Source organism: Ursus arctos, unplaced genomic scaffold, assembly GCF_023065955.2.
Source record: "Ursus arctos isolate Adak ecotype North America unplaced genomic scaffold, UrsArc2.0 scaffold_4, whole genome shotgun sequence".
Lineage (NCBI taxonomy): Eukaryota > Metazoa > Chordata > Mammalia > Carnivora > Ursidae > Ursus > Ursus arctos.
Window position 1 is genome coordinate 33,625,831 of NW_026623056.1, and position 24,454 is coordinate 33,650,284.

Consider the following 24,454-nt stretch of genomic DNA (forward strand, 5'->3'; position numbering starts at 1 on the left):
TCTCTTGGGTCCGGATCATCTCTGTAACAGGTTCTTCAGGAAGCAGACTCTGAGACAAAGTTTAGTGTGCAATATATTTATTAGGGAATGCCCTTGCAATTAACACCCTTGGGAGGGAGAGGGAAGAAATCAGATTGGGCAGACAGAGAAGACAAGCTGCCACGCAGGTGGGAAGCCTCAGGCACTACCCCCGCTCCAGCCGGAAGCTCCAGAAGAAGATGGCCTGCCACAGTTGTTGCGCATTGGGCCCCTCTGTGATCAGTCCTTAGGTATAGGTCACCCTGGGAAGGTGGCTTTCAGTAGCTGAGGCTATCCCTGAAGGGGGCTGATGATGGAGGCTGGGGTTGTCAGTACTCGCAGCAGCAGGGCAGCACACTTCTCCTTGCTGAGGGGGCCAGCACGGGGCATCTGTCCGTCCCTCACACGCCTTATTCCTCCTCAGCCCTCCAGGGCCTGGTTAGACACGGGATGATAATTCACACAATGCAATTCTATGAAACTGTGAAAAATGATGCCATAGAAAAAATGTAAAGATGTGGAAATATGTTCACTCATTTATTCAACAAATATTTATTGAGAACTTGTGATGTGCCAGGCACTCTTCTAAGTGCTAACAATAAAAAGAGCAGGTTATAAATAGTTTGTACAATTTGACATATGTATATGTGTGCGTATATATATATATATATACACACACACATTCATATATATATATATGAATTAAAAAGTTAGGAAGAATGTAAAGTAAATGTCAACAAGGTTATATCTGGATGATATGATATGGATGGCTTTTCTTTTTCTTTTTTCATAGTTTCTATGCCTACAAAGGATCTTAATTACAATTATAGAGAGAGAAACACGTAAATTATTAAAAGTATGCTCTTTTGGAAATCTTTGTGATAAAGCAGCAAGGAAGCAAACAAGGACCTATGTTTCCATTCATATCCTAGGCATTTTATGTTCTATTACTAGGATTATGTGGGAAGAAAATAAACATGACTCTTTTCAAAATAGATAATGTGAACACAAAAGCCCATAACAAGAAACAAAAGACTAGCTAGGAAAAGGAAGACGGATTTTCAGACAACAATGGCCACTTATCCACCCTCAATACGTCTCAGGTATCTGGAAGTCGAGAGGAGTATGTGCGCCCCTCTCCGCCTGGCCATCCTTCTGCGCCATCACCCTCCAATGCTTTTCCCTTTTCTGTGGTGGTTCCAAGACAAAGCTGGTGACTAATGGAACATCTCCTGAGTTACAGGATGTTGGTCCTCTGCACTCCCTCAAACTTTCCAGCCCTCATGGGGCTTCTCTCTTCCATCACTGGGACGGGGAACCACTGGAATAGTACTCTTCACAATCACTACACTTCCTAAATGGACCCCTCACTTCAAATCCACTTTGTTATGGCGGGGGGCGGGGGAGAGTTGCAGTGTCATCCGGATGGGAAAGCAACTGGCCCCACCTGGAAGTTCTGAGTTAGGAATGTGTGTTACTTAATGGCTTTTGCTCTACTCACCAGTTTCAGGGAAAAAGTTGTCTCAAAGCATGATTTTGTCTGCCATATTTTCAGTTCTTCTAAAAGTCCCAGGCACTGTAAGGCATACTCTTCACAGTGGCCCTGTGAAGTATATATACTATTATGACCCCCCATTTTATAAATGAGGGAAGCGGAGGTTGAGGAGGTTAACTGGCCCAGGGTTCCAGAGCTTTTGAGGAGTGAAGACTCCCCTCGGTCTGTCCTCATAGACTGCAAACTTAACTACCAGACTATACTGTTTGAGTATAGTTAGACAATTGGTGTAACTTTGAAAATGACATTAAAATCTTAAATTATTAATGGTTAATTTCTATGAACTAGTTAATGAAGTGAATAGAGAGTAGAATATTGTTCGTGGCACATGTGAGAAGTCATAGTCTATAAAACTGGCTCACAAGTAATTCCACCAGAGCACCTTGGCTCCTTAGGGAGTGGAGGTCACTAATCAGACTTCGGCTTCTCTAGTAGAAATAACTGAGCCAAACCTGCAGACTATGTGCCCGAAGCGCTCAGATCCACCAATTTTCTAGTGCTTCTGAAGACTGCTTTTTCTCCAATAGGTCTTGACTCTCTTTGCAGATTTTTCTGAAATACATAAATTCAGGCTTTTGTCCTTTAATGGGTCCTCTCTCTGACTCAGCTGTCCTCTTGCTCAACATTAATTGACATTCTCATATTCTCTTCAGCTCCTGTAGATGATAAATGCTTAACTTAGTTCATATTTTAGATTATGGCCACCACAAGATGACTTCTTAAAGCAAACCTAGCCCTCTCCCAGGAAAGGGACAAACCATTATTAATAGACTCTTACAACTGGACGGGACATTAGCCCATTTCAAGAACCAGTTAAGGTTATTCTATGGAATGATTGTATGGAATAACTATATTCCAATAAAATAGCCAGTTAGCCCACTGAAGAAATGCCTCTGTAACATCTCTAATATCCAATATTAAGGGGCAAGTCTATGAAACTTGTTGTGTTTACTGCAGAGATTGGGGATACTGTACACAATCACCCATGTTGGATCTAAGAGGTCTAAATATTTCCTTTGGTCTCAGCATCTGGGGTGATTATATTTTTCCTAATCAACTAGTTTGTTTTTCAACTATTTTTGAACTATTTTAAACTACTGAACACTATAAATCTTCAAATAAATTCAACCTCTCCCCCATGCTTGTCATTCTTCCATTGAAACTGCTTGTCAAGTTACAAACAACCTCTATTTTGCCAATTCCAGTAGACATTTCTTTGTCTTCATTTTACCTGGCCACTCAGGTGCAACTGGTATAGCTGATGACTCCATTCTTCTCGTACTACTCTCCTCTTCTGGCTTCCATGATACCGTATTCTTTCATGCTTCCCCATAGTTCTCTGCTTGCTCCTTCTCAGTCCCCATTGCTGTCTCCTCTTGGGCCTGACCAAATTGCTTTAGAAAACTCAAGAACTGGATCGAGCTCTCGATTCTGAATCTGGCTCTGAGACTGTACCACCATCAGGACTCAGCCCCTCCCTCCTTACCTTTCACTCATTCCCACTACTTCCTGGTTAGAAGGTTCGACAGGATAAAGCAACATTGTCTATAATTAAGAAAAATAGTAAGAATTCCACATCTTTGTCTTCTTACAAGTACAGCTGTGTTTCTCTGCTTTTCTCCTGGAATCTTCTTTTTCTTCCCTTGGCCACCAGCTCTTAAAGAACAGTGAATTAGGTTGTGGCCTCTCTTAACTTGATATTTGGTAAGTACACATACTTCTGATTATGTAAAATTTTTATTTTATTAGATATCAGGGGCAGAAAATTCTGTGATACGGTTTAAAGTTACACTCTTAATCAGAAGTGTCCTGAGAATGTTTAAGAACGTAAAGACTTTGTGATTCTCCTCCTGAAAACAGTTCAGTGGCTTCCTTTTGTGCTCAAGAGTAGGATCCAAGCTCCTCACCGTGGCTTATAAGTTGCCCACGTATTCACCCACTTCATTGGGCACGACTTTTAACCTATGTGTGCTCCAAACACATGGCTTTCACACTTGCCATTTCCGTGAATGGAAATCCATTTCCCCAGCGCTTCTGGGCTGCCTCCTTGTCCTTCTCCAGGTGCCGCTCTGCCCCCACTTCCTCTGAGAAGTCTTTCTTGACTGCCCTTCTGAGAGTGGCCTCCCCTCTCCCCTCCAGTTACTCTTGCTCATATAAACATCGTTTATTTCCTTCGTAAACATAATCAGGCTGGTATTACCTTGTTTTTTTATTTGTTGTTTTTCTTCCTCTGTCTTCGCTGCCTCACTGAAACTAGAATAGTTTAAAATAAATGAATGAGTTTCTGATTTGGGAACTTTAGGGTGAATTAGATCTATTTGTCCTGGGAGGGGGGGAAGCCCATTGCATTAAATAATGCTTGAGAAGAGCCAAAAGTGCGTGACCAAAGTGCCAGTTTTAGGAAGGGATCTGCATTTCTTTATGTATTGCTCTAAATTATTCTCTGCTTTTTAAAATATTCATTATTCTATTCTGATAACAATATGAATGCATGTCTGTTGCAGAAAATAAAAATCACTATACTTCCTTATCCAGTGATAAATATAATATACACTTTGGTGTAGAACCATTCATTCAGGAACTATTTGAGGTATTATTATGTGTCAGGTACAGTTCTAGCAGGCATTAAACAGATGAAATTCCTGCCCTATGGCAATTTTGATCTTTCTTCTTTGCATTTCCCCTATGTAATTGGGATCATAACTTATTTAAAGTCTTCTAAACCAGTTATTTTCACTTATAATATGGTGCAGACATTTCCCTATGGGATTATTCTACAACATAATTTTAATGGATATATTATATCCTGCTATATGAATATGCTATTATGTATTTAACTGAATCCCAAAGGCTGAAAATTCAGATTTGCAATTTTTCAATACTCTAAAATAATGTTGTGAATATTCTTATACATAAATTGTTAAATACATTTCTCTATTTCCTTAGTATAAACTCCCAGAATTAGAATTTCTGACTAAAGGGCATGCTTTGTTTTAAAGTGTTTGGAATCATGTGATCCAACTGAATTGCAGAAAGGTTGTAAAATGTATATGCCCCACAACAGCGTAAGAACCAGCCCATTTATCTGCACTTTGAGCCAGGATAGGTGCCATCTTCAAAAAAGTTTTTTGCCTAAAAAAATATTTCATTGGTATCTAATTTTTGTTTTAATTTCTATTTCTTTGGCTATTTACATGTTTTATTCAATGAATGTTCCCATTCATGTTCTTGGCCTTCTTTTTTGACTGGGAATATTTATGATTTTAAAAATTGATTTGTGGGAACTTGTCATATATTGAGGATATTGACCTGCCATGTTCCCCACCACTATTACTCTTGATTAAGCATTTGCATTTTTGCTATCTTTCTTTCATACTTCTAGAATATTTCATGTCAATTATATAAATATTCCCCTTGAGGATTTTCACCTTTGGCATTATGTTTAAAAAGGGCTTTTCAACTCAAGATTTCTTATTTCCTGATTCTTTTATTTCTTTCAGTCTGTCTTTCTCTACTTAACTCTTCAGATGTGTGTGTATACAGTTTTGTATGTATATGCATGCTCTATGGTATGGGGCAGATCCAAATAATTAAACAGCAAGTCCAGCAGCATTACTTGGGTGCATAGAATCTCACTGCATAGATATAATGTATTTGATCAATCTGGGGTTGGACATTTTTGAGGTTGGAAAATTATCCTCACTTTGTTTTCAATATAAAAATTTGACACAAGTCTTCCTTATAAATTCTCCAGATTTGGTGTCATTTCTGGATGTGTCATTTGACTCTACGGGTGACTTCATTTTGGAGCAGTCTTGGTGATGACACGATGTGGCTCTGGTGGTAGGTGACTAAAATGGAATGTAAAGGTCATGAGAAAGGAGGAGTCCTTTGTTACTCGCACCTCACTCCCTTCTCCCATGGCCGCCCACACAGCGCATGGAGCCTTTGAGGCTCTGCCTGGAAACACATCTCCTTCCACGAGCCACGTTGGTGGGTTTTGAGGTGGAACTTCAGCCCTGGCCTATCTGTCCCATCTGCTTTCTGTTTGCAGAAATCACAAAAATCTCTGGTTTCTGTCTCTCCTGCTTTGAGTATCAGGATGGACTTACTTCTTTTTGTAAATCTTTACTGTAGTTTTAATGGGGTTTGAGAAGAACTGCTTTTTCTTTTTTTAAACAAAATCACAACACAGAATTAGACAGACAACTCAACTCTGCCTATGGGAATCCCCTCTGTTCATAACAACAGGCCACCTTACCACTCTCTCTCTCTGATGTTAGTGTATTGCAAATTCTGCCAATGCTACAAGAAAAAAAAAAGCCTTTTGAGAGCCTAATAAGGCACTGGCCCACTAGTATTGTTTACCACACATCAAAAACCACAATTCTCTCTGAGTTGTAGCTTTACATTATTCCCAAAAAACTGACGTGAAGATTCCAGCATAGATACACAGATCCCTGGAACCACATTTGGCCACACCTCCGTACACAAAAATATATCTAGACACATGACCACAAAAACATCAACAGACTTAATTGCACATATTTATATTCACATTGATTACACAAGAAAAAAAGGAAGCTAAGTGGAAGAGAGAGGGTGAATAAAACAGAGTAAGTTAGTCAGGAAATAATAGGAGGCTTTATTGTGAAAATCATTTCACAACATACGCATATATCTACAATCATTACATTGTGCACTTTACACAATGTTATATGTCAATTATATCTCAATAAAGCTGGACACGCACATGTGCGTATGTGTGAAATAATAGGAAGCTAACTAAAAAAAAATAAAGCATATGCAAGAAATCAAAGAGTAAAGCAAGAGAATTTATAAAGCATGGAGGAAATAGGATAAATCTCCTGGAAGGTTCAGGTATTCCTGTTTCTAATCTTTCTGAGTTTCTCCTTCACTCTCCTGTGTCATAAAGTGGACTTAAAAATATTGACATCCACATTTATTCTTTTTTAAATAACAGCTTTATTGATATATAATTCATATACCATAAAATCCACCCCTTTGACATCTATTGTTTAGTGGTTTTTAGAACAGAGTCGGGCACCATCACCACTATCTAACTCCAGCACATTATCATCACCCCCAAAAGAAACCTCATCCTCGTTGCATTCACTCCCCATTACCCTCCCTCCTTTGCCTCTGACATCCACGAATCTGCTTTCTATCTCTATGGATTCGCCTAGGCTTGACATGTCACATACACGGGATCATATAATGTGTGGCCTTTGTGTCTGGCTTCTTTGACTTCACAGAATGTTCTCAAGGTGCATCCATCATAGTCGTGCATCAGCACTTCTTTCCTTCTTATAACTAAGTAATATTCCACTGTATACATATGGCGCAGTTTTTTCATTTTTCATTTTTTAAAATTGTGATAAAAAACGTATCACATGATATTGACTATCATAACCATTTTTAAATTTACAGCTCAGTGGTGTTAAGTACATTCACACTGTTGTGCCGCAGACCTCTAGAACTTTTCCATCTTGCAAAACTGAAACTCTAAACCTGCTAAACAACTCCCTATCTTCCCTCCCCCCAGTCCCTAATAGCCATCATTTTACTTTGTTTCTATGAATCTGACCTACTTTAGATACCTTATATGAGTGGAATCATACACTATTTGTCATTTTGTGACTGGTTTATTTCACTTAGCATAATGTCCTTAAATTTCACCCATATTGTAGTCTGTGACAGAATTTCCTTCCTTTATAAGGCCGAATACTATTCCTTCGTATGTATTTATGATATTTTGTTTCTCCATTCATCTGTTGATTATCACATTTTTAAAATCCATTCATCACTTGCTGGACATCTGCATTGTTTCCACTTTTTGGTTTTTATTCATGCTATTGGGAACATGTGTGTATAAGTGTTTGTAAGGCTATATATTTTCAGTTGTCTTGGGTATATACTTAGGTGTGGAATTGCTGGGTCATATGATAATATGACATTTAGCTTTTTGAAGAATTTCCCGACTGTTTCCCAAAGTGGCTGTATCGTTTTACGTTCCTACCAACAGTGTATAGCGTTCTAATTTTTCCACATCCTTGTCAACACCTGTTATGGTTAGTCTTTTTGATTACAGCCATCCTAGTGGGTGTGAAGTGGTATCTCATCTTTGTTTTGATTTCCATTTCCCTAATGATAAATGATGTCTCACGTTTATTCTTTAAATGGAAGAGGGAAGGGGACAGGCCCAGGAAAACTCGTCTAGTAGCTTTACTTTCTGTTACTGTGAGATCAGGGTGTCAGGGAATGCAGGGAGGGAGGGTCATGAGGATTGCTCAGGTAAAATGGAATAGTAAGACTGTTGGTAATAATAGCACTAAAATAATAAGAGCTAACAGAGCCAGGCACCGTTCTAAGTGCTTTTATGTGTCATCTCATTTAACACTTGGAACACTCACACCTCATATCTATAGGAATATCTCCTTCAGAAGAATCCTTGGAGGATTCCTTCAAGGGGGATCATATATTTTTATCTCTGGTTGTTCTGACACTGAAACACTAACTCCCCATGACATTTTCTCCCACGTGGCCATCCATGTCCTCTGTCAGCTACACTCAGAGAAGGTCTTCTCTGAAACTCCACTTCCCCTCCTGGCCAACAGCTCATTCCACCTAGATTCTCACCTTTAGTGTTTACTCCAGGCCTGGGATTACTTCTTACCACTTAGGAACTAAGAACTGAATATACTTTTAGCTGATTGATCTTCAACACTAGACAGTTCTTTTAGTAGACAGCTTGAGTCACTGAAAGTGAGCCTTGGTCTCCCAACTCCTTCCCCTTTTAGTCATACGTGTCCATATAGGATGATGGGGCCATTCCAAGCTCATCCCCTCTAGTCCACCACCTTGTTGACAAAAGGTCAAAATGACAGTTGTGAAATGTATCCCAGAAAGCCAATGAGGGCTGAAATGACTGGGGTGGTCTGGTCTGAAGTGTTCTGCTTTGAGAAGTATATTAAAGCTGTCTGGTGGTAGGGCTGAAAACCAGTGAACTAAATGGAATACTTAATTTCAAATGTTACTGATAACACCCAAGTTTTCGAACACTAATAATCTTTGGATTATTTTGTTCAACCAACTGACTATAACCTTAGTCATGTCACTCAAACTTTTCCCATAAGTTATCCAGCTTTCACCTGGTTTTGCTAACCCACAATCAACAGACAAGCTGCCTATCCGAGTGGAAAACATTTATTATATGCACGTTTTGGGGACAATTGAAGGAACAAAATAAAATCTGAAGTTATCAGCAGGAGATTTTTTTTGGTATAATTATTAGAAATGAAATTCAGGTATAAAAAAAGTAGGATTTGTGCTTGACCGTTCAAACAGAAACTTAATTCATTGTAATGCAACCACATAATCACACCAAGTCACCAGTTTAAAGAATCAAGTCTGCTTTAATGTTCAAATAGAAATTAAACAACAGGTTCAGCTTACAAAAATAATATTGGATGATCATCTCAGTTATGATTGCTGGGCAGATACTCTCTTACCAGACAGACCATGTTAAGGCTTTCTGCTTTTAAATACCAGTTCCACTGGTTACACGGTCCATACAATGTCGATACTCTTCAGGGGATAAAGGTAATGAGGAAGCATGAGTCTGCCTCTCCCACAGGTGTGTACATAGTAGTATAACATGTTTGAATTTTGCTGTAGGTTAAAAATCAGAGGAGAGCTATTCCTAGGATTAGATTAAATCCCATCTACTAAGGGCAGAATATAACAGGCAGGGTCAAAGAGAAAAACAGTAAAAATATGTTGGAGGTATTAAAAGACAAGAAAAAAGAGATTACAACAATCATCTTCCATTAAGGGGGGGGGAAATGGGCTGTTAAAAATTATTTTCTGATTGAAAATTTTATAAATAGCTTGGAGATATGATAGATTTGTATGCCTTATAAGAACTACGTATAAATTACTCATATTCTTTTCTTGATCCTCCTTGAGATTTGTGAACTTGTTATTGTACAGTACTTTGGGAGAATGAGTACTGAAATACCAAGCCATGGAGAAGTATAACATGTATGTATTTGGTATGATTAGCCAGAGGTATCTGTAACTATCATGTGAATTTTTGAAGTAGATACCCTATAGATTTTTACTTGAAAATTAAGAACATATTTAGGCAGAGTCACTACCAATGACCATTCAAAAATCATTTTTCAGAGTGAGAGGCAGAACATAGTGTTGATACTGAGGGCTGTAAACACTGCTGAGGAGAAATTCATTCTTTGTAGGTTTCACTTTTGTCTCTGTTTGCTATCATTTCCTGCACCTGAAGAGAATGAGAAAGAATTTTTTCCACTTGCAATTTTGGTCAACTTGGAATTACCGTATCTTGTGGGGTTAAACTATACAGAAATTTAAAACACAAAAGTCCTTGTACTGACCTAGTACAAATAATTTAGACCTTGATAAGTCAAGAATACCTGTTGTAATTTTATGGGAACCATTAAAAAAATATATATGCATTTTAAAGATCAGTTTATTTATTTGAGAGAGAAAGAGACAGAGAGAGCTGGGTGGGGGAGGGGCAAAGGGAGAGAGAATGTCAAGCAGTCTCCTTGCTGAGTGCGGAGCCCCACGCAGGGCTCAATCTCGCAACCCTGAGGTCACGTCCTGAGCCAAAACCAAGAGTTGGATGCTTAACCGATTGTTTTACCCAGGTGCCCCCATTAAAAAGTATTAAAAGTAATTATTAGAGCAGTGACTCTATTCTGTGTGATTCTGTAATTACAGATACATAGCATATGCATTTGCCAAAACCTATAGAATTCACAACACGGGGAGAATCCTAATGTAAACCATGGACTTTAGTTAATAATACTATATCAATATTGGCTCATCGCTGTAAGAAATGTACCACACCAATTCAAGGTGTCAATAACGGGAAACTAGGGATGGAAAATGGGGAAAGGAGACGGGAGTAAATGAGAACTCACTGTACTTTCTGCTTAGTTCTTCTGTAAACCTAAAAACTACTCTGAAAATATAAAGTCTATCAATTTTTTTAAATCACCCTAATGGGAAACCAACAAAAAAATTCAGAGTGTATAACTTCTCAACTAATAGAAAAATGGAGTGATAAAAGAAGGCAAAAAGTAGAGGAAAAGAAACAGAGCAGGTAGAACAAATAGCATATAGTTGGACAATAGATGTAAACCCAGATATATCTTTAATAACATCAAATATAAATGGGTTAAAATTAAAAGCTTGTTAGATCTGAATAATGATAAAAAAATTATATGCTATTTATAAGAAAGTCACCTAAAACTTAAAGAAAAAGTAAAGTTAAAAGTAACAAGGATATTATATCATTTAAACATTGACTAAAATAAATCTGATACAGCTACAAAAATACTGAATAGAATCGTTAGAGTTCGTGATATATCTCTTAATGATAAAAAAGTTCAAGTTACCAGAAAAATATAAGAATTCTAATTCATACATACCTAATAACATAACCTTAACTACATACACACAGCATAAACTAACAGAACTAAAGGAGACAGACAATTCACAATTGTATTGCAAGACTTGAACAACATATTTTGAAAACTTGATCTAATGGATATATTTAGAACATTTGACCTAATGGATATATTCTAGTAATTGCAGAATAAATTTTTTTCAACCCCAGTTAATTCATTCACAGTTAAACCACATGTTGCATCATAAAGCAAGTCAACACCTTTCGAATATTCAAAATCTTGTTTTATGAGTAAAGTGCAATTGACTTAGAAATCATTAACCAAAGGGCAATTAGAAACTCCAGTATTTGGGGGCACCTGGGTGGCACAGTGGTTAAGCGTCTGCCTTCGGCTCAGGGCATGATCCCGGCGTTATGGGATTGAGCCCCACATCAGGCTCCTCCGCTATGAGCCTGCTTCTTCCTCTCCCACTCCCCCTGCTTGTGTTCCCTCTCTCACTGGCTGTCTCTATCTCTGCCGAATAAATAAATAAAATCTTTAAACAAACAAACAAAAAAAGAAACTCCAGTATTCGATAATTTATATAAATAATGTCCCTAAATCCATGAGTTGAGGAAGAAACATAGTGAAAATTAGAAATATTTTGAACTAAATAAGTGAAAATACCACAGTTAGACTTATGTGACAAAACCTTAAATGCATATGTTTTATACAAAACAGTAAGAGCTGCTTCCTATATGCAAGAATAAGCACTTACAAAATGAATCCTGCAAATAACACCTGTATACTATGAACAAAAATCAACTGATGTGATACACCACATTCGTAAAATGAAGAATAAAAATCATATGATTGTCATAATAGATCAAAAAATTTTTTGACAAAATTTAGCACCCTCTCATGATAAAAATTCTCAAAAAAGAAGGAATAGAAGGAAGTTACCTCAACATAATAAAAGCCATCTATGGAAATCCCACAGCTAACATCATACTCAATGGCAAAAATGGTGAAAACCTGAAACCTCTTCCTCTAAGTTCAGGAACAAGACAAAAATATCCACTCTTGCCACTTGAGCACAGTACTGGAAGTTCTAGTCAGAGCGTATCCAAACCAAAAAGGAAGGAGTAAAATCATCTTTTCCACTTAAAACTGAATTGCATTTTCTAGGTTTTTATAGGTGGCATAATTTTAGATCATAGTCTGAATATTGTGAATAGTATGTTGTGTAGACTGAGTTCTGTCATATTGCTCTGGTGAATGTTGAAATAGAAAAAAAAAACAATTCTAAAATTCTTGTAGAACCACAAAAGACCTTTAATAGCCAAAATAAGCTGGAGAAAGAAGAACAAAGATGGAGGCATCACACTTCTTTATTCCAAAATATATTACAAGGCTACGGGAATAAAAACAATATGGTACCTGTATAAAGACATATATATAGACCAAAAGAACAGAATAGAGAGCCCAGAAATAAATCCATACATACACAGTCAACTGATCTTCAACAGGGTGCCAAAGATAAGCAGAAGGAAGGGAAACTCTTTTCAACAAATGGTGCTGGGAAAACTGTTTGCACACAAAAGAAAGAAATTGGACCCTTAATAAAAACAATAAAAATGGATTAAAGATTTAAACATAAGACATGACATTGGTCTTGGCAATTATTTCATGGATATGACACTGAAAGCACATGCAACAAAACTACATAAGTGGGACTACACCAAACTAAAATCTTCCACATAGCAACAGAAACAACAGAGTGAACAGCCACCTACAGAATGGAAGAAAATATTTGCAAACCATATATTTGATAAGGGCTTAATCTCCAAAATATATATTATAACACCTAAAACTCAATAGTAAAAAAAACTAATGACCTAATTTAAAAATGGGCTAGGGACTTGAATAGACATTTCTTCAAAGAAGACATATAAATGACCAGCAGGTATGTGAAAAAATGTTCAATGTCATTAATCATCAGGAAGATGCAAATCAAATATCACCACAAGACATCATCTCAACCAGCTAGGTTAACTCTTTCCAAAACAACAAAGACAATAAATGTAGGCAAGAATGTAGAGAAATTGGAACCTTTACACACTATTGGTGGGAAGGTAAAAATAGTGTAGCAACTATGGAAAACAGTATGGAGAATCCTCAAAAAATTAAAAATAGAACTACATATGATCCAGCAAGTCCACTTTTGGGATTGCTTTATTTATCCAAAAGAATTGAAATCAGGATCTTGAAGAGATATGTTCATTGCAGCACTATTCATAGTAGCCAAGATGTGGAAACAATCTAAATGTCAATCAACAGAAAAAATGGATAAAGACAATGTGGTATATACACATAATGAAATACTATTTAGTCTCAAAAAGCAACAAAGTTCTGCAATATGTGACAATATGGATGGATAAGGACATTATGCTAAGTAAAATATCCCAGTCACAGAAAGACAAATACTGCATACCACTTACATGAGGTATTTAAGTGCAAATTCATAGAATCAAAGAGTGGAATGATGGTTGTTAATGGTTAGGGAGAGGGGGAAACAGGGAGTTAATAATTAATGGGCATAAAGTCTCAGTTAAGCAAGATGAATAAGCTCTAGAGACCTATACAACTTTGTACCTATAGTCAATAATAATGTACAGTACACTTAATAATTTGTTAAGAGGGTAGAACTCAAGTTAAATGTTCTTACCACAAAAAAATTTTTTTTAAAAATGGAAAAGACAATCAATAGATGCCAACTCCAAGATGATCCAATGTTGAGATGATCAGATAAGCAATTTAAAGCAGTTATTGTACCTATTCAATGAAGTATAGGAAAATATACTGGAAATCAAAGAAAACATAAAATACCTCAGAAGATAAATAGAAAATAAAGAAAAGTACCAAACAAAAATTTTAGAAGTAAAAAATTTCAAAAAAATCACTGGATGGGCTTAATGGAGAATATAGATGACAGAAGAAAGGGTCAGTCAGCTTGAAAATAAAGCCAAGGAGTTATTTGACCTGGAGAGCAAGAAAACTTGAAACAAATGAAGAGAACTTTAAGGTATCTGTGGAATAATATCAAAAGGTCTAATATAAGGTTAATTTGAGTATCGAAAAGAAAAGAGGAGGGGCGCCTGGGTGGCACAGCGGTTAAGCATCTGCCTTCGGCTCAGGGCGTGATCCCGGCGTTATGGGATCGAGCCCCACATCAGGCTCCTCTGCTATGAGCCTGCTTCTTCCTCTCCCACTCCCCCTGCTTGTGTTCCCTCTCTCTCTGGCTGTCTCTATCTCTGTCAAATAAATAAATAAAATCTTTAAAAAAAAAAGAAAGAAAAGAGGGAGAGAGAAAGAATGGGGCAGGTAAATATCTGAAGAAACTGGCAGACAACTTCCAAAATTTGGGGAAAGATATAAATTTATAAGATTTAAGCAGCTCAGCTAACCCCCAGAATTATAAATTCCAAAGAACATCATGATAAAACCTCTGGAAACTAAAGAAAATGAGAAGATTATGAAGGCAGTCAGAGAAAAATGGCCCATTACGTACAGGGGAAAAACAATTTGGATGACTGTGGATTTCTCACCCGAAACTATGAAGGCCAGGAACAAGTGAAACCACATTTTTAAGAGCTGGACAAGTCAATTCAGAATTCTATATCCAGCAAAAATGTTCTACAAAAAGGAATGTGTTGGAGATTTTCAGGTAAAAGAAAACTAAGAGTCTTCTTTGCCAGCAGTGTTGCAATACAAAAAATGCTGGAAGAAGTTTTTCAGGTTGAAAGGAAATAACTTCAGAGAGAAACATGAAAATTCACAAAGGAATGAAGAACATTAGAAACAGAAACTATGTGGATAAGTGTAAAAAATGACTTTTTTCTCTCTTAAGTTCCTTAAAATACATACGATTATTTAAAGCCAAAATTATTGTCTTGTGGGGTTTTCCCTTATGTAGAAAGTGATATATATGACAAGTTTAATATAAAAGAATAGATGGGAGTAAAAGACCCAATATGATTATAAAGTTTCCTTTTCATGTGCAGTGATACAAGTATTAATTTTATACTGTGGAAGGTTAGGGATATATATTGCAATCGCTAAAAAATAATAAGAGGTATAGCTAAAAGCCAATACACAAATTAAAGGAGAATACTGAAAGTATTCAAATAATCCAAGAGAAGGCAATAAAAGAGGAACAGAAGAATGAAAGAGACAAAAATAAAAATAATAAAATGAGAGCTCTAAATTCAACCATATTGATAATTAGGTTAGATGCTAATGGTCTAAACCAGGGATTGGCAAACTTTTTCTGAAAGCTGAATAGTACATGTTTTAGACATCGCAGGACACAATTTGTTGCTGCTGCTGAGTCCCCCCTCCCCCTTCTTGCACTTACTTTTCTTCTTCTGCTTCTTCCTCTTCAACCACTTTAAAAGACTAAATTCTTGCTAAACTTGTGGGCCATTTGAAACCAGGTGGTCCATAGTTTGCCTATGCTTGTTCTAAATAAACAAAGACCCAACTATGTAGTACCTACAAGACACACAATTTAAATACAAAGCATAGATAGGTTGAAAATTAATGGATGAAAAAAATATACCAAGTAAACTGTAAGATACGAAGGCTGGACTGGCTATATTAATATCAGAGAAAATAGACTTCAAGGCCAAGAATATTACCAAGGAGAAAGATGGGCATTTCATAATGATAAGAGTCCATTCATCAGAAAGACATAATAATCATAAGTGTGCATGTCCCTTGCTCTTTTCAGAAAATTTTCTGATGTTAGTAGAGGGAAAGAGAACCCGAGAGGAACTCTGCAGACCCTTGAGTTGAGAAGATGGAGCTGAGATCCTGGGGAAACCAAGACAGTTATAGTTCACAGGGCAGAGTGCCAGAGATGAGAGAATGGCACAGAACGCACTCTGAAAATCTGTAGAAAGTCCCCTTCAAGTTATCCTCTGCATATAGAACAGTGCATGTGTGTGAGAAAACTAGCAGAGGCCATGGAAAATTGATCTACAGGGATAGTGCCCATTACCACCAGTCAAACTGGAAAACCTCATGATTCATGGGGCATTGGGTAGAATACTCAAAAGGGTCTTGCCTCAGTAGCAGGGAATAATGTGCCCTAGCCTGAAAACTCTTCTGTTCCCCTTAGAAACATTTTTAAAAGCAAAATCTGAAAAGGTCCAGCTGTTTCCAAGTAAATTAACTGGGCCCCAAAATAAAGTCCAAGAATATTTACAAGAATACAAAAAAAATCCAGCACCCACCAAGGCAAAATTTATAATATCTTACACAAATCAAAAATTGCCAGGCATATACCTACAACTAATACAATGTTATGTGTCACTTATATCTCAATTAAAAAATTACCAGGCATATAAACAAGTAGGAAAATTAAAATTGTTATTATAACTGTATTCTCTATGTGCAAAAAGTAAAGTAGAGATACCATCAGTCTAGAAAAGACACAAACTAGGGGCGCCTGGGTGGCTCAGTCATTAAGCGTCTGCCTTCGGCTCAGGGCATGATCCTGGAGTCCTGGGATCGAGCCCCACATCGGGCTTCTCCTTTGGGAGCCTGCTTCTTCCTCTCCCACTCCCCCTGCCTGTGTTCCCTCTCTTGCTGGCTGTCTCTCTCTCTGTCAAATAAATAATAAATAAAAGCTTAAAAAAAAAAAAAAGACACAAACTAAACTCCTAGGGATGAAACTACAGAATTATAATGTGTGCAGTGAGAAACACACTGGCACTTTATTATTAATAGTACTTTAGACACCGTAGAAGACAAGAGTAGTAAACTTGAAGACATAGTAAAAGAAAGTATCCAAAATGATATAGAGAGAGGAAAAAAATTTTAATAAAGAGAATCAAGTGAGCTGTGAGACAAATTCAAGGGGCTCATTACATGTGCAGTTGAGTTCCTAGAGGAGGAGGCTGGGACAGAAAAATGTTTGAAGAAATAGTGGCTGACAACTTTCCAAATATGATGAAAACCATGAGCCCACAGTTCCTAGAAGTTCAAAGCACCATGGCACAAGAAACATGAAGAAAACTAGAACAATGCCACTTTAAGTGAGAGTATAAACTGATCAAAGTACTTTGGAAAACTTTTGGGCAGCCATCTTTTAAAGTTGAACTTATGTCAATACTCTATGACTTAGCAATTCCATTTCTAGGTATGAACCCAATAGAAATGCATGTACACGTGCACCAAGAGGTAAGGACACAAATGTTCACTGCAGCATTATTCAGAAAAACCAAAAGTCTCACTCAGAATATAGAATACAGAAATGAAAAGGAGTGAATATGTACAAGATTAATGAATCTTATAAACATACTGCTGATCAAAAGAAGCCAGCCCCCAAATAGTATGTAATATTTGATTCCATTTATATAAAAATCTAAAAAAGCCAAACTAATCTAGAAGTCAGAATAGTGGTTATTTTGTGGAAGAGAAAGGGTAGTGATTGGAAACAGGCACCATGTAAGATTTGAGGAGCTGGTAACATTCTATCTCGACTTGACAGGTGGCTTCATGGGTCTATTCAATTAGTGATAATTAGTCAAGTTGTACAGTTTTTGATCTGTGTAATTTCCTGTATGTAAGCTTGAAAAGTTTTAAAAATGAAAATAGACATATTTTACTACATTACCAGAATAAGGGAGAAAAATCATGCAATCATTTCAATAGATATAGAAAAATATTTTGATAAAGTTAATGATTCATGATGAAGAACTCTCAGAAAACAGATTAGACAACAACTTCCTTAACATGATTAATAGTATCTATAGAACAGCACAAACATCATACTTAACAGTTGAATAGGGAAAACTTTTTTTTTTAAAGATGAAGAGCAAGCAAAGTGAACCACTGTAGCTTTTAGTCAATATTAATTCTATTGGAGATCCCTAACCAGTGTGCTGTATCAGTCAGTGTCCCAACAGAAAATAAACGGCACATTCAAAATAGAAGACTTCAATGACGGTTCATTCAGAAGGGGTTCATTTAAAAGAATTAGGCATAGGGGAGTCGCAGAAGATAACACAACAATCCAAAGCCAGTAAAAGTGGAGCTAACCTCTTAACCTTGAAGGTCAAGAGGAGGGAACAGTGCTGGAATTTAGAAGCAGAGTCATGTAAAAAGATGTCTTGAGAGGAGCAGTGACCTCCAGACAGCTCAAGACAGATCATAAGGGAAAAGGCCAGGGAAATAAACCTGATCTCACTTTCTTTCCTCCCACCAATCTTCCTCCAGGGTTTTTCATTGGCTTAACCCAGTCGGAAGTAGGAAGGAATGAGAGTCTGTTGATCTAGTCCATATGGCTTAGCTACTTTGTAGCGTAGAAAAGAGAAAAAGGTGGATCTGAAGAGGCAAAGAGAAGATACATAATAAATGCAGTAAGACGAGTGGGAAAAAAGGATACGGATTAGAAAGATCAAATAGGGGTGCATGGGTGGCTCAGTCGTTAAGCGTCTGCCTTCGGCTCAGGGCCTGATCCCAGGGTCCTGGGATTGAGTCCCGCATCGGGCTCCCTGCTCCACTGGGAGCCTGCTTCTTCCTCTCCCACTCTCCCTGCTTGTGTTCCCTCTCTCACTGGCTATCTCTCTCTCTATCAAATAAATAAATAAATAAATAAATACTCTTAAAAAAAAAGATTAAATAAAATTGTCACTATTTGCAAATTATATGATTATATATGTAGAAATACCCATAGTATCTACAAATACATGGTTAGAATTAATAAGTTGAATTTAGTAAGTTTGCTGGGTAGAGATCAACAAATTTCTATATACCAGCAAATAGAACCTGAAATTTTAAAAGTTTCTATTCACAAAAGCATCAAAATTGTAAAATACCTACAAATAAATCTATCAAAAATATGTAAAATCTTTGTGCAAATAATAACTGTCCTGAGAGAAATTAAAGACCTAAATAAATTCAGAGGATAAAGGATTGGAAATACTCATTGTCTCAAGCCATCCCTTCTTCCCAAATTGATCTACAGATTCAGTGCAATCCTAATCAAAATCCCACCAGTGTGTGCTTCTGATTGTGGGTGTGTGACCTGACAAATTACTTTAAATATTGACATGAAAACACACAAGCCTAAGACTGAGCAAGAAATTTTTAAAGAAAGGTAAGATGTAAGGACTTGCTCTGATTGATAGTAAGACTTACTTTAAGGCATATTAATTAAAACAGTCTTGTATGGAGCAGGCATAAACAAATATGCCATCAAAATCAAATAAAAAGCAGTATGGGAGGTACGGTCTTTTTAATAAAAGGCGCTTGGTCAATTGGATGTCTGCTTAGAAAAAAAAATAAAGCTTGATCCCACCTCACACCCCACACAAAATCAATTCTGAAGTGACTGGATATCAACATCAAAGGCAAAATAAACTAAATTTAACTCCTCTCCCCACCCCGCCGGCCCTGCCCTGGCACCGCCAAAAAAATCCACAAAATTCTATGAGATCATATAAGGGGCTACAGACAGGAGTTTGGGCTCAGGAGACTTCTAAAAGAGGACACCAGAAGTACTAATCATAGGGGCGCCTGGGTGGCACAGCGGTTAAGCGTCTGCCTTCGGCTCAGGGCGTGATCCCGGCGTTATGGGATCGAGCCCACCTCAGGCTCCTCTGCTATGAGCCTGCTTCTTCCCCTGCTTGTGTTCCATCTCTCGCTGGCTGTCTCTATCTCTGTCGAATAAATAAATAAAATCTTTAAAAAAAAAAGTACTAATCATAAATTTAAAAGGTTGTTAAATGTGACTGTATCAAAATTAAGAATTCTGTTCATCAAAAGATACTTTTAAGGGATAACAAGGGAAGGCAGAAAGCAGGAGAAGAAACCTGAAAGAAACACAACAAAGGGCTCATAACTTTCTAAAATACATATAAAATTGTGACAAATGAGTAAGAAAAAGACAATACAATAGAAGAAGAAGTACTTCCAAATGGCCAATAAACACATGAAAAGGTATGCAGCTGCCTTAGTCATCAGGAAAAAGCAGATGGAAGCTGCAGACATTACTATTCACCCATCAGTATGGCTAATGCTAAAAAGACATTAGCGTTCAACATTTTATAAGTGCTCACTTCATAACTCACAGAGTTGTACGTGTTTTGTTTTGTGTACGTGTACATGTGCTGTATTTTACAATAAACAGAATTAAAAGCTTGCCATACCTGGCACAGCATAAAACTGAGGGGGTCCTCCGGCTTTTCACAGACTAAGTTCTCCGTGATCTGCTGAGAGAGAGCATGAGGCATTGCATTATGGTTCTGAGCAAAAGTTATGTGGTCAGTTTCTAACTGAAGCCATGTTTTGAACCTAGCACTATAGTCTTTTCAAGAAATTTCTGTATCTCTACAAAGTGACAAATTACTTTCTGACTACTGATAAAATTAGGTAAATTAAGGTAAAATTTAGAGGAATAAAAATTAAGTAATAAATAGCAGTTGGATATTTTTCCAGCTTCCAAGATCAAACAGGTAGTGAGAAAGTTTTAGACAAAGTTTTTGTTTTGAGAATTGTGATTTTGCTAGACTGAGAAATTAATGAATTAATTGCTTTATCTTTATTCAAAAGAAAAGTCTTTTGAGTAAATTAAAAACACAATATGTCTTTACATAGAAACTTCCTTGTGAGGCATTTCATTCTAAAAGGTGAAAAAGATGTTCAGTGTTTATAATAATAAATAAGAAAGCATATACAAAACTTCAGAAATTCACTTCCATACTTTGTTGTTGTTTAATAACCCAAAACATTATAATAAAGAAAGCAGAATTCTCATTTGCAAGGAATAACAATGGGGCAAGTTTCAAGTATAAAATATTTAATATCCATTTAATGCACCCATGCCAATTATGTATTTCATATATGTTTCTATTGAATACATATCTGATAACTAATTTTTCTTATAATAACGTTATATTCTCAAGTATTTTTTCTTGACAGATGAAGAAAATTATTTATAAATGATTTGATTTCCACTTTCTTCAATAGCTTTCATCCTTCAGTTTAATAATTAGTAGTTCTCTGATTAAAGCCAGAAAACCCAGCCATTAGCACTCTCCCACAAAAGGACATTTTAAGAAAGAAAAGGGATAGAGCAGGGTTAATGGAGTAAAATCACTCTGTTTTAAACGAGGAAACTGAGATTCATTGAAGTTAATTAATTTTCTCCAAATCACAAAGATGAGAAGTGGCAAAGTTAGGCTGGAGCTTTGGGCTAACTGATTGCATAATTTGTGCTTTTGCCTCTATACCCTACTTCTTTCAACTTAAACTTTCCCACTTTAAGTGGTTTTTTTCCAGGCCTGAGGCTGCCCAGGGAAGTAGGATCCCTGGAGAAAAAAAAAAAAAAAAAATGTTTTTTTCCCCCCCAGTTTATGTTTTCATTTGAGGTGGGCCATTCTTATTTTACACCTTTCCAAACACAATGTTACTACCTGTACATGTTAAAATATACATACTTGTGCCTTGCTGGGTAATAATATTAACATTAAAATAAATATGTCAGGCAAACAAAAACAAAAACAACCCACCAAACAACAAAAATGGTATAAATGTGATAATCTCTTCTAATTCTCTATTGACCAAGGAAATGGCACAATTTCAAGGAGGCTCCAGCCCTATATCCTGAGGTCAATGAGATTTGCAACTTCAAGAATTAAAAGCAACTTTCAACTACTTCTTTTTCTCCCTAAAGAATGCAGGTTTTTAGGTGGTCACAGATTGGTCATCTTTTGAAAGTATTATATTCTTGCCTGAAAAAGCTTTTTTCTCTCCTTTTCAATTGCCAGTATTTTGTCATTCTTTCCCAGTCTGGCTCAAGCTTTAACCCTTGGCCAACTTTTTCCCTATCAACTAACCTGCCTGATCTCTAATCCCTCTGAAGGGCTTTATACCACAGTAAGTAGCATTCTTTGGTGTTTTTTTTTTATTAATTAATTAATTAATTAGAAAGAGAGAGAGAACATGAGGTGGGGAATGAGCAGAGGGAGAGGGAGAAGCAGACTCCCTGCTGAGCAGAGAGCCTGATGTGGGACTTGATCCCAGGGCCCCGGGATCATGACCTGAGCTGAGGGCAGACCCTCAACTGACTGAGCTCCCAGGTGCTCCCATTCTTTGATGTTTATCATTTACTTCTTTTGGTTAATACATCTCAGTGCACTTACTGCCTTTTCAATGAAATTATATCCTTTTTATAGAACAAAGGCCCATTCTTGTACCTCTAAAAGCCAGGTCCAAGTTTGTTTTTCACATTGTACTCACTGTAAAACTCACTTTTAAAGAACAGGGTTGAGAGGCTTACCTGGAATATTTGTAGAATGTGGTGCTTCTCCATGTATCGTAGTGAAACTTGATAAGGATCTTCATATATAATAGGAGGGAACTGCCTCCTATAAGTTTGATCATATCCAAAAGATTTCCGTCCTTCTTGGTACTCTGGAATATCATCCTGAAATAGAAATATCCCCCCCACCAGAGAGTCTTTAATAAATTGAAAAGCCCCAGGAAGTTTTGTTATTATTGTTGTTATTATCAGTGGAATCTGATGTTGATGGGACCTGAACACCAGGAGTTGGAGAAAAGACGCATTCTGATGACAAACCTGACTGATTCCTGGCAACATAACACACCTCAAGTCCCTGGAGGTACCTTACACATCTCCAATCTACTTCAAATACTTTTCCCTTCACGGGGATTTCCAACTGACTCCAAATGTCTTTCCTTTGGAGGAATCCCAGAGAGGGGAAATGACTTAGTGTCCCAGAGTAAGCAGCAGAACTAGGACTTGAAACCCAGGTCTCCTGAATCTTGGCTCACTGATCCTTCCCGAATGGCCTTCCTGTAGCAGGATCTATTTCCCACCCTTCTCCTGCCTTTCCAGAATCAACTGTAACATGTAGGCTTATTCCTCATCTTTGAGTCAACATGTGCCCTCTCCTTGCCCCTGTATCACCACAACAGGCCCTTGGCTTGGCCTCCAGTCTCCCAGGTGGTTATCAAATGCCCCTTTAACCTACAGACTTGGTTTCTATGGCTTCAGTTTTTTCTCGACTGATGATATAGTCCAACTTGGATGAGATACAAGGGAATCTTTGGGAATAGACTTGGTCTTTTGCTTGCAAATTACTGGTGAACCTGGCACCAAACGAGTCAGATGCTTGCAGATCAGTTGAACTTTCAGTTTCAGCTGAAGCTGGGGAGTTGTCACCGTTGATGTCTCTGGTCTCAAATTTGCAGGGTTCTATTCTGGGTTCAGCCTCTTCGTACCTCTTACTGTCACCAAATTGGGCAAACAGTCTGTCATCATACTGGTCAAGGGCTCCATAGTCAGCCACGTAGTCTTTGTAGTAATTCTCTTCATCCATTAAGCGGCCCATCTGGTCACTGTAGTCAGGCTTGTCGGCCGGAAGGTGATCAGCAGTGCCCTCAGCTTGGTCAGCGGCTTGCTGTTCAGCTATGCCAGCAGCTTCCTCATACACTTCTTGGTGAGTCTTTACGGGTGTTACGGGGTCAACCTGGTTAGCCGGTCTATGACTGGTCTTTTCAGAAGTTCTTCGTTCAACCAGGCCAGACAACCTGCTGTCAATCTGTTCAGAAGTTCTTTTGTCCGCCTGGCTAGACATTCTGCAGCCCATCTGTTCAGAGGCTCCTTGTTCAGATGAGACAGACAATCTACGGCCAATCTGTTCAGAAGGTCTTCGGTCCGACTGGCTAGACAATCTCTGGTTACTCTGCTCATGAGCTCTTTCCTCAGTAGGGCTGGACAATCTGCGGTCCATCTGCCCATAATCTCTGCCTTCAGCCTGGCTGGACCTTCTGCGTCCAATCTGTTCAGAAGTCCTCTGTTCACGTGGAAGAAACATCTCGCTGTCAGTCTGTTCAGACTGTACATGATTGGCTTGGCTAGATGTCCTGCTGTCTGTCTGTTCATACGTTCGTTGGTCATCCTGATCAGATGCACTACGCTGAGCAACATTGGCGTGGTCGGATGCGCTGAGATCGGCGCGATCAGATGTTTGGCGCCCAGTGGGTTCAGAGCCTTTGTGGTCAGTCTGTCCAGACATTCTTTGCTCAGCAGTTCTGGGATCAGTCTGGTCATCTACCTCTTCTTCATCCTGGTCCTGCCAGTTGTCTTCCTGGCCATCTGTGTGGCTGTCATCTAGGGACTTGGCTGTGCTTTCAGGCGCCAAGGATCCGGCGGGAGCCTCGTTGGGAGACTCTTCCATTTTCTGCCCTGGCTGGTCTAGGTTGCCAGACGCCGCGGGTGGGGCCGGCCTGGTCTCCTAGGTGACCTTCACAGGGTGGACGACGTGGCCGCCTACACGCTTTGTTCGGGCCTCAGTGCGCCGGCTCTTCCGGGTACTCGGGCGCCACCCCTGCC

General features: G+C 38.0%; 1 protein-coding gene across 7 annotated transcripts; it reads right to left on the reverse strand.

The window, feature by feature from the left end:
* Positions 1 to 8,989: 8,989 nt before the first annotated feature.
* Positions 8,990 to 24,355, reverse strand: TEX55 (testis expressed 55). Of its 7 annotated transcripts, none has more exons than XM_048214997.2 (5): positions 23,091 to 24,355; positions 22,376 to 22,522; positions 20,244 to 20,303; positions 12,533 to 12,612; positions 8,990 to 9,890 (listed from the first exon to the last, which is right to left on the reverse strand). In XM_048214997.2, the coding sequence occupies exons 1-5, from the start codon at positions 24,297 to 24,299 to the stop codon at positions 9,878 to 9,880; spliced, it is 1,509 nt and encodes a 502-aa protein (XP_048070954.1). In that variant the 5' UTR covers positions 24,300 to 24,355; the 3' UTR covers positions 8,990 to 9,877. The 7 variants fall into 7 exon arrangements, with proteins under 7 accessions (XP_048070954.1, XP_044238247.2, XP_026349637.2 ...); XM_044382312.3 differs by having other exon boundaries at positions 20,244 to 20,306; XM_026493852.4 differs by lacking the exon at positions 12,533 to 12,612.
* Between the last annotated feature and the right edge of the window lie 99 nt (positions 24,356 to 24,454).

What these genes read in the sequence shown, in the direction of transcription:
- TEX55 (XM_057306631.1), bottom strand. Translation starts at nt 24,299, where the DNA reads ATGGAAGAGTCTCCCAACGAGGCTCCCGCCGGATCCTTGGCGCCTGAA. An exon ending in ACATTCTACAAATATTCCAG is followed by an intron (nt 20,307 to 22,375) that starts GTAAGCCTCTCA and finishes GCTCTCTCTCAG; the next exon opens with CAGATCACGGAGAACTTAGT. An exon ending in TCAGTTTTATGCTGTGCCAG is followed by an intron (nt 12,613 to 20,243) that starts GTATGGCAAGCT and finishes GTGTGCAAACAG; the next exon opens with TTTTCCCAGCACCATTTGTT.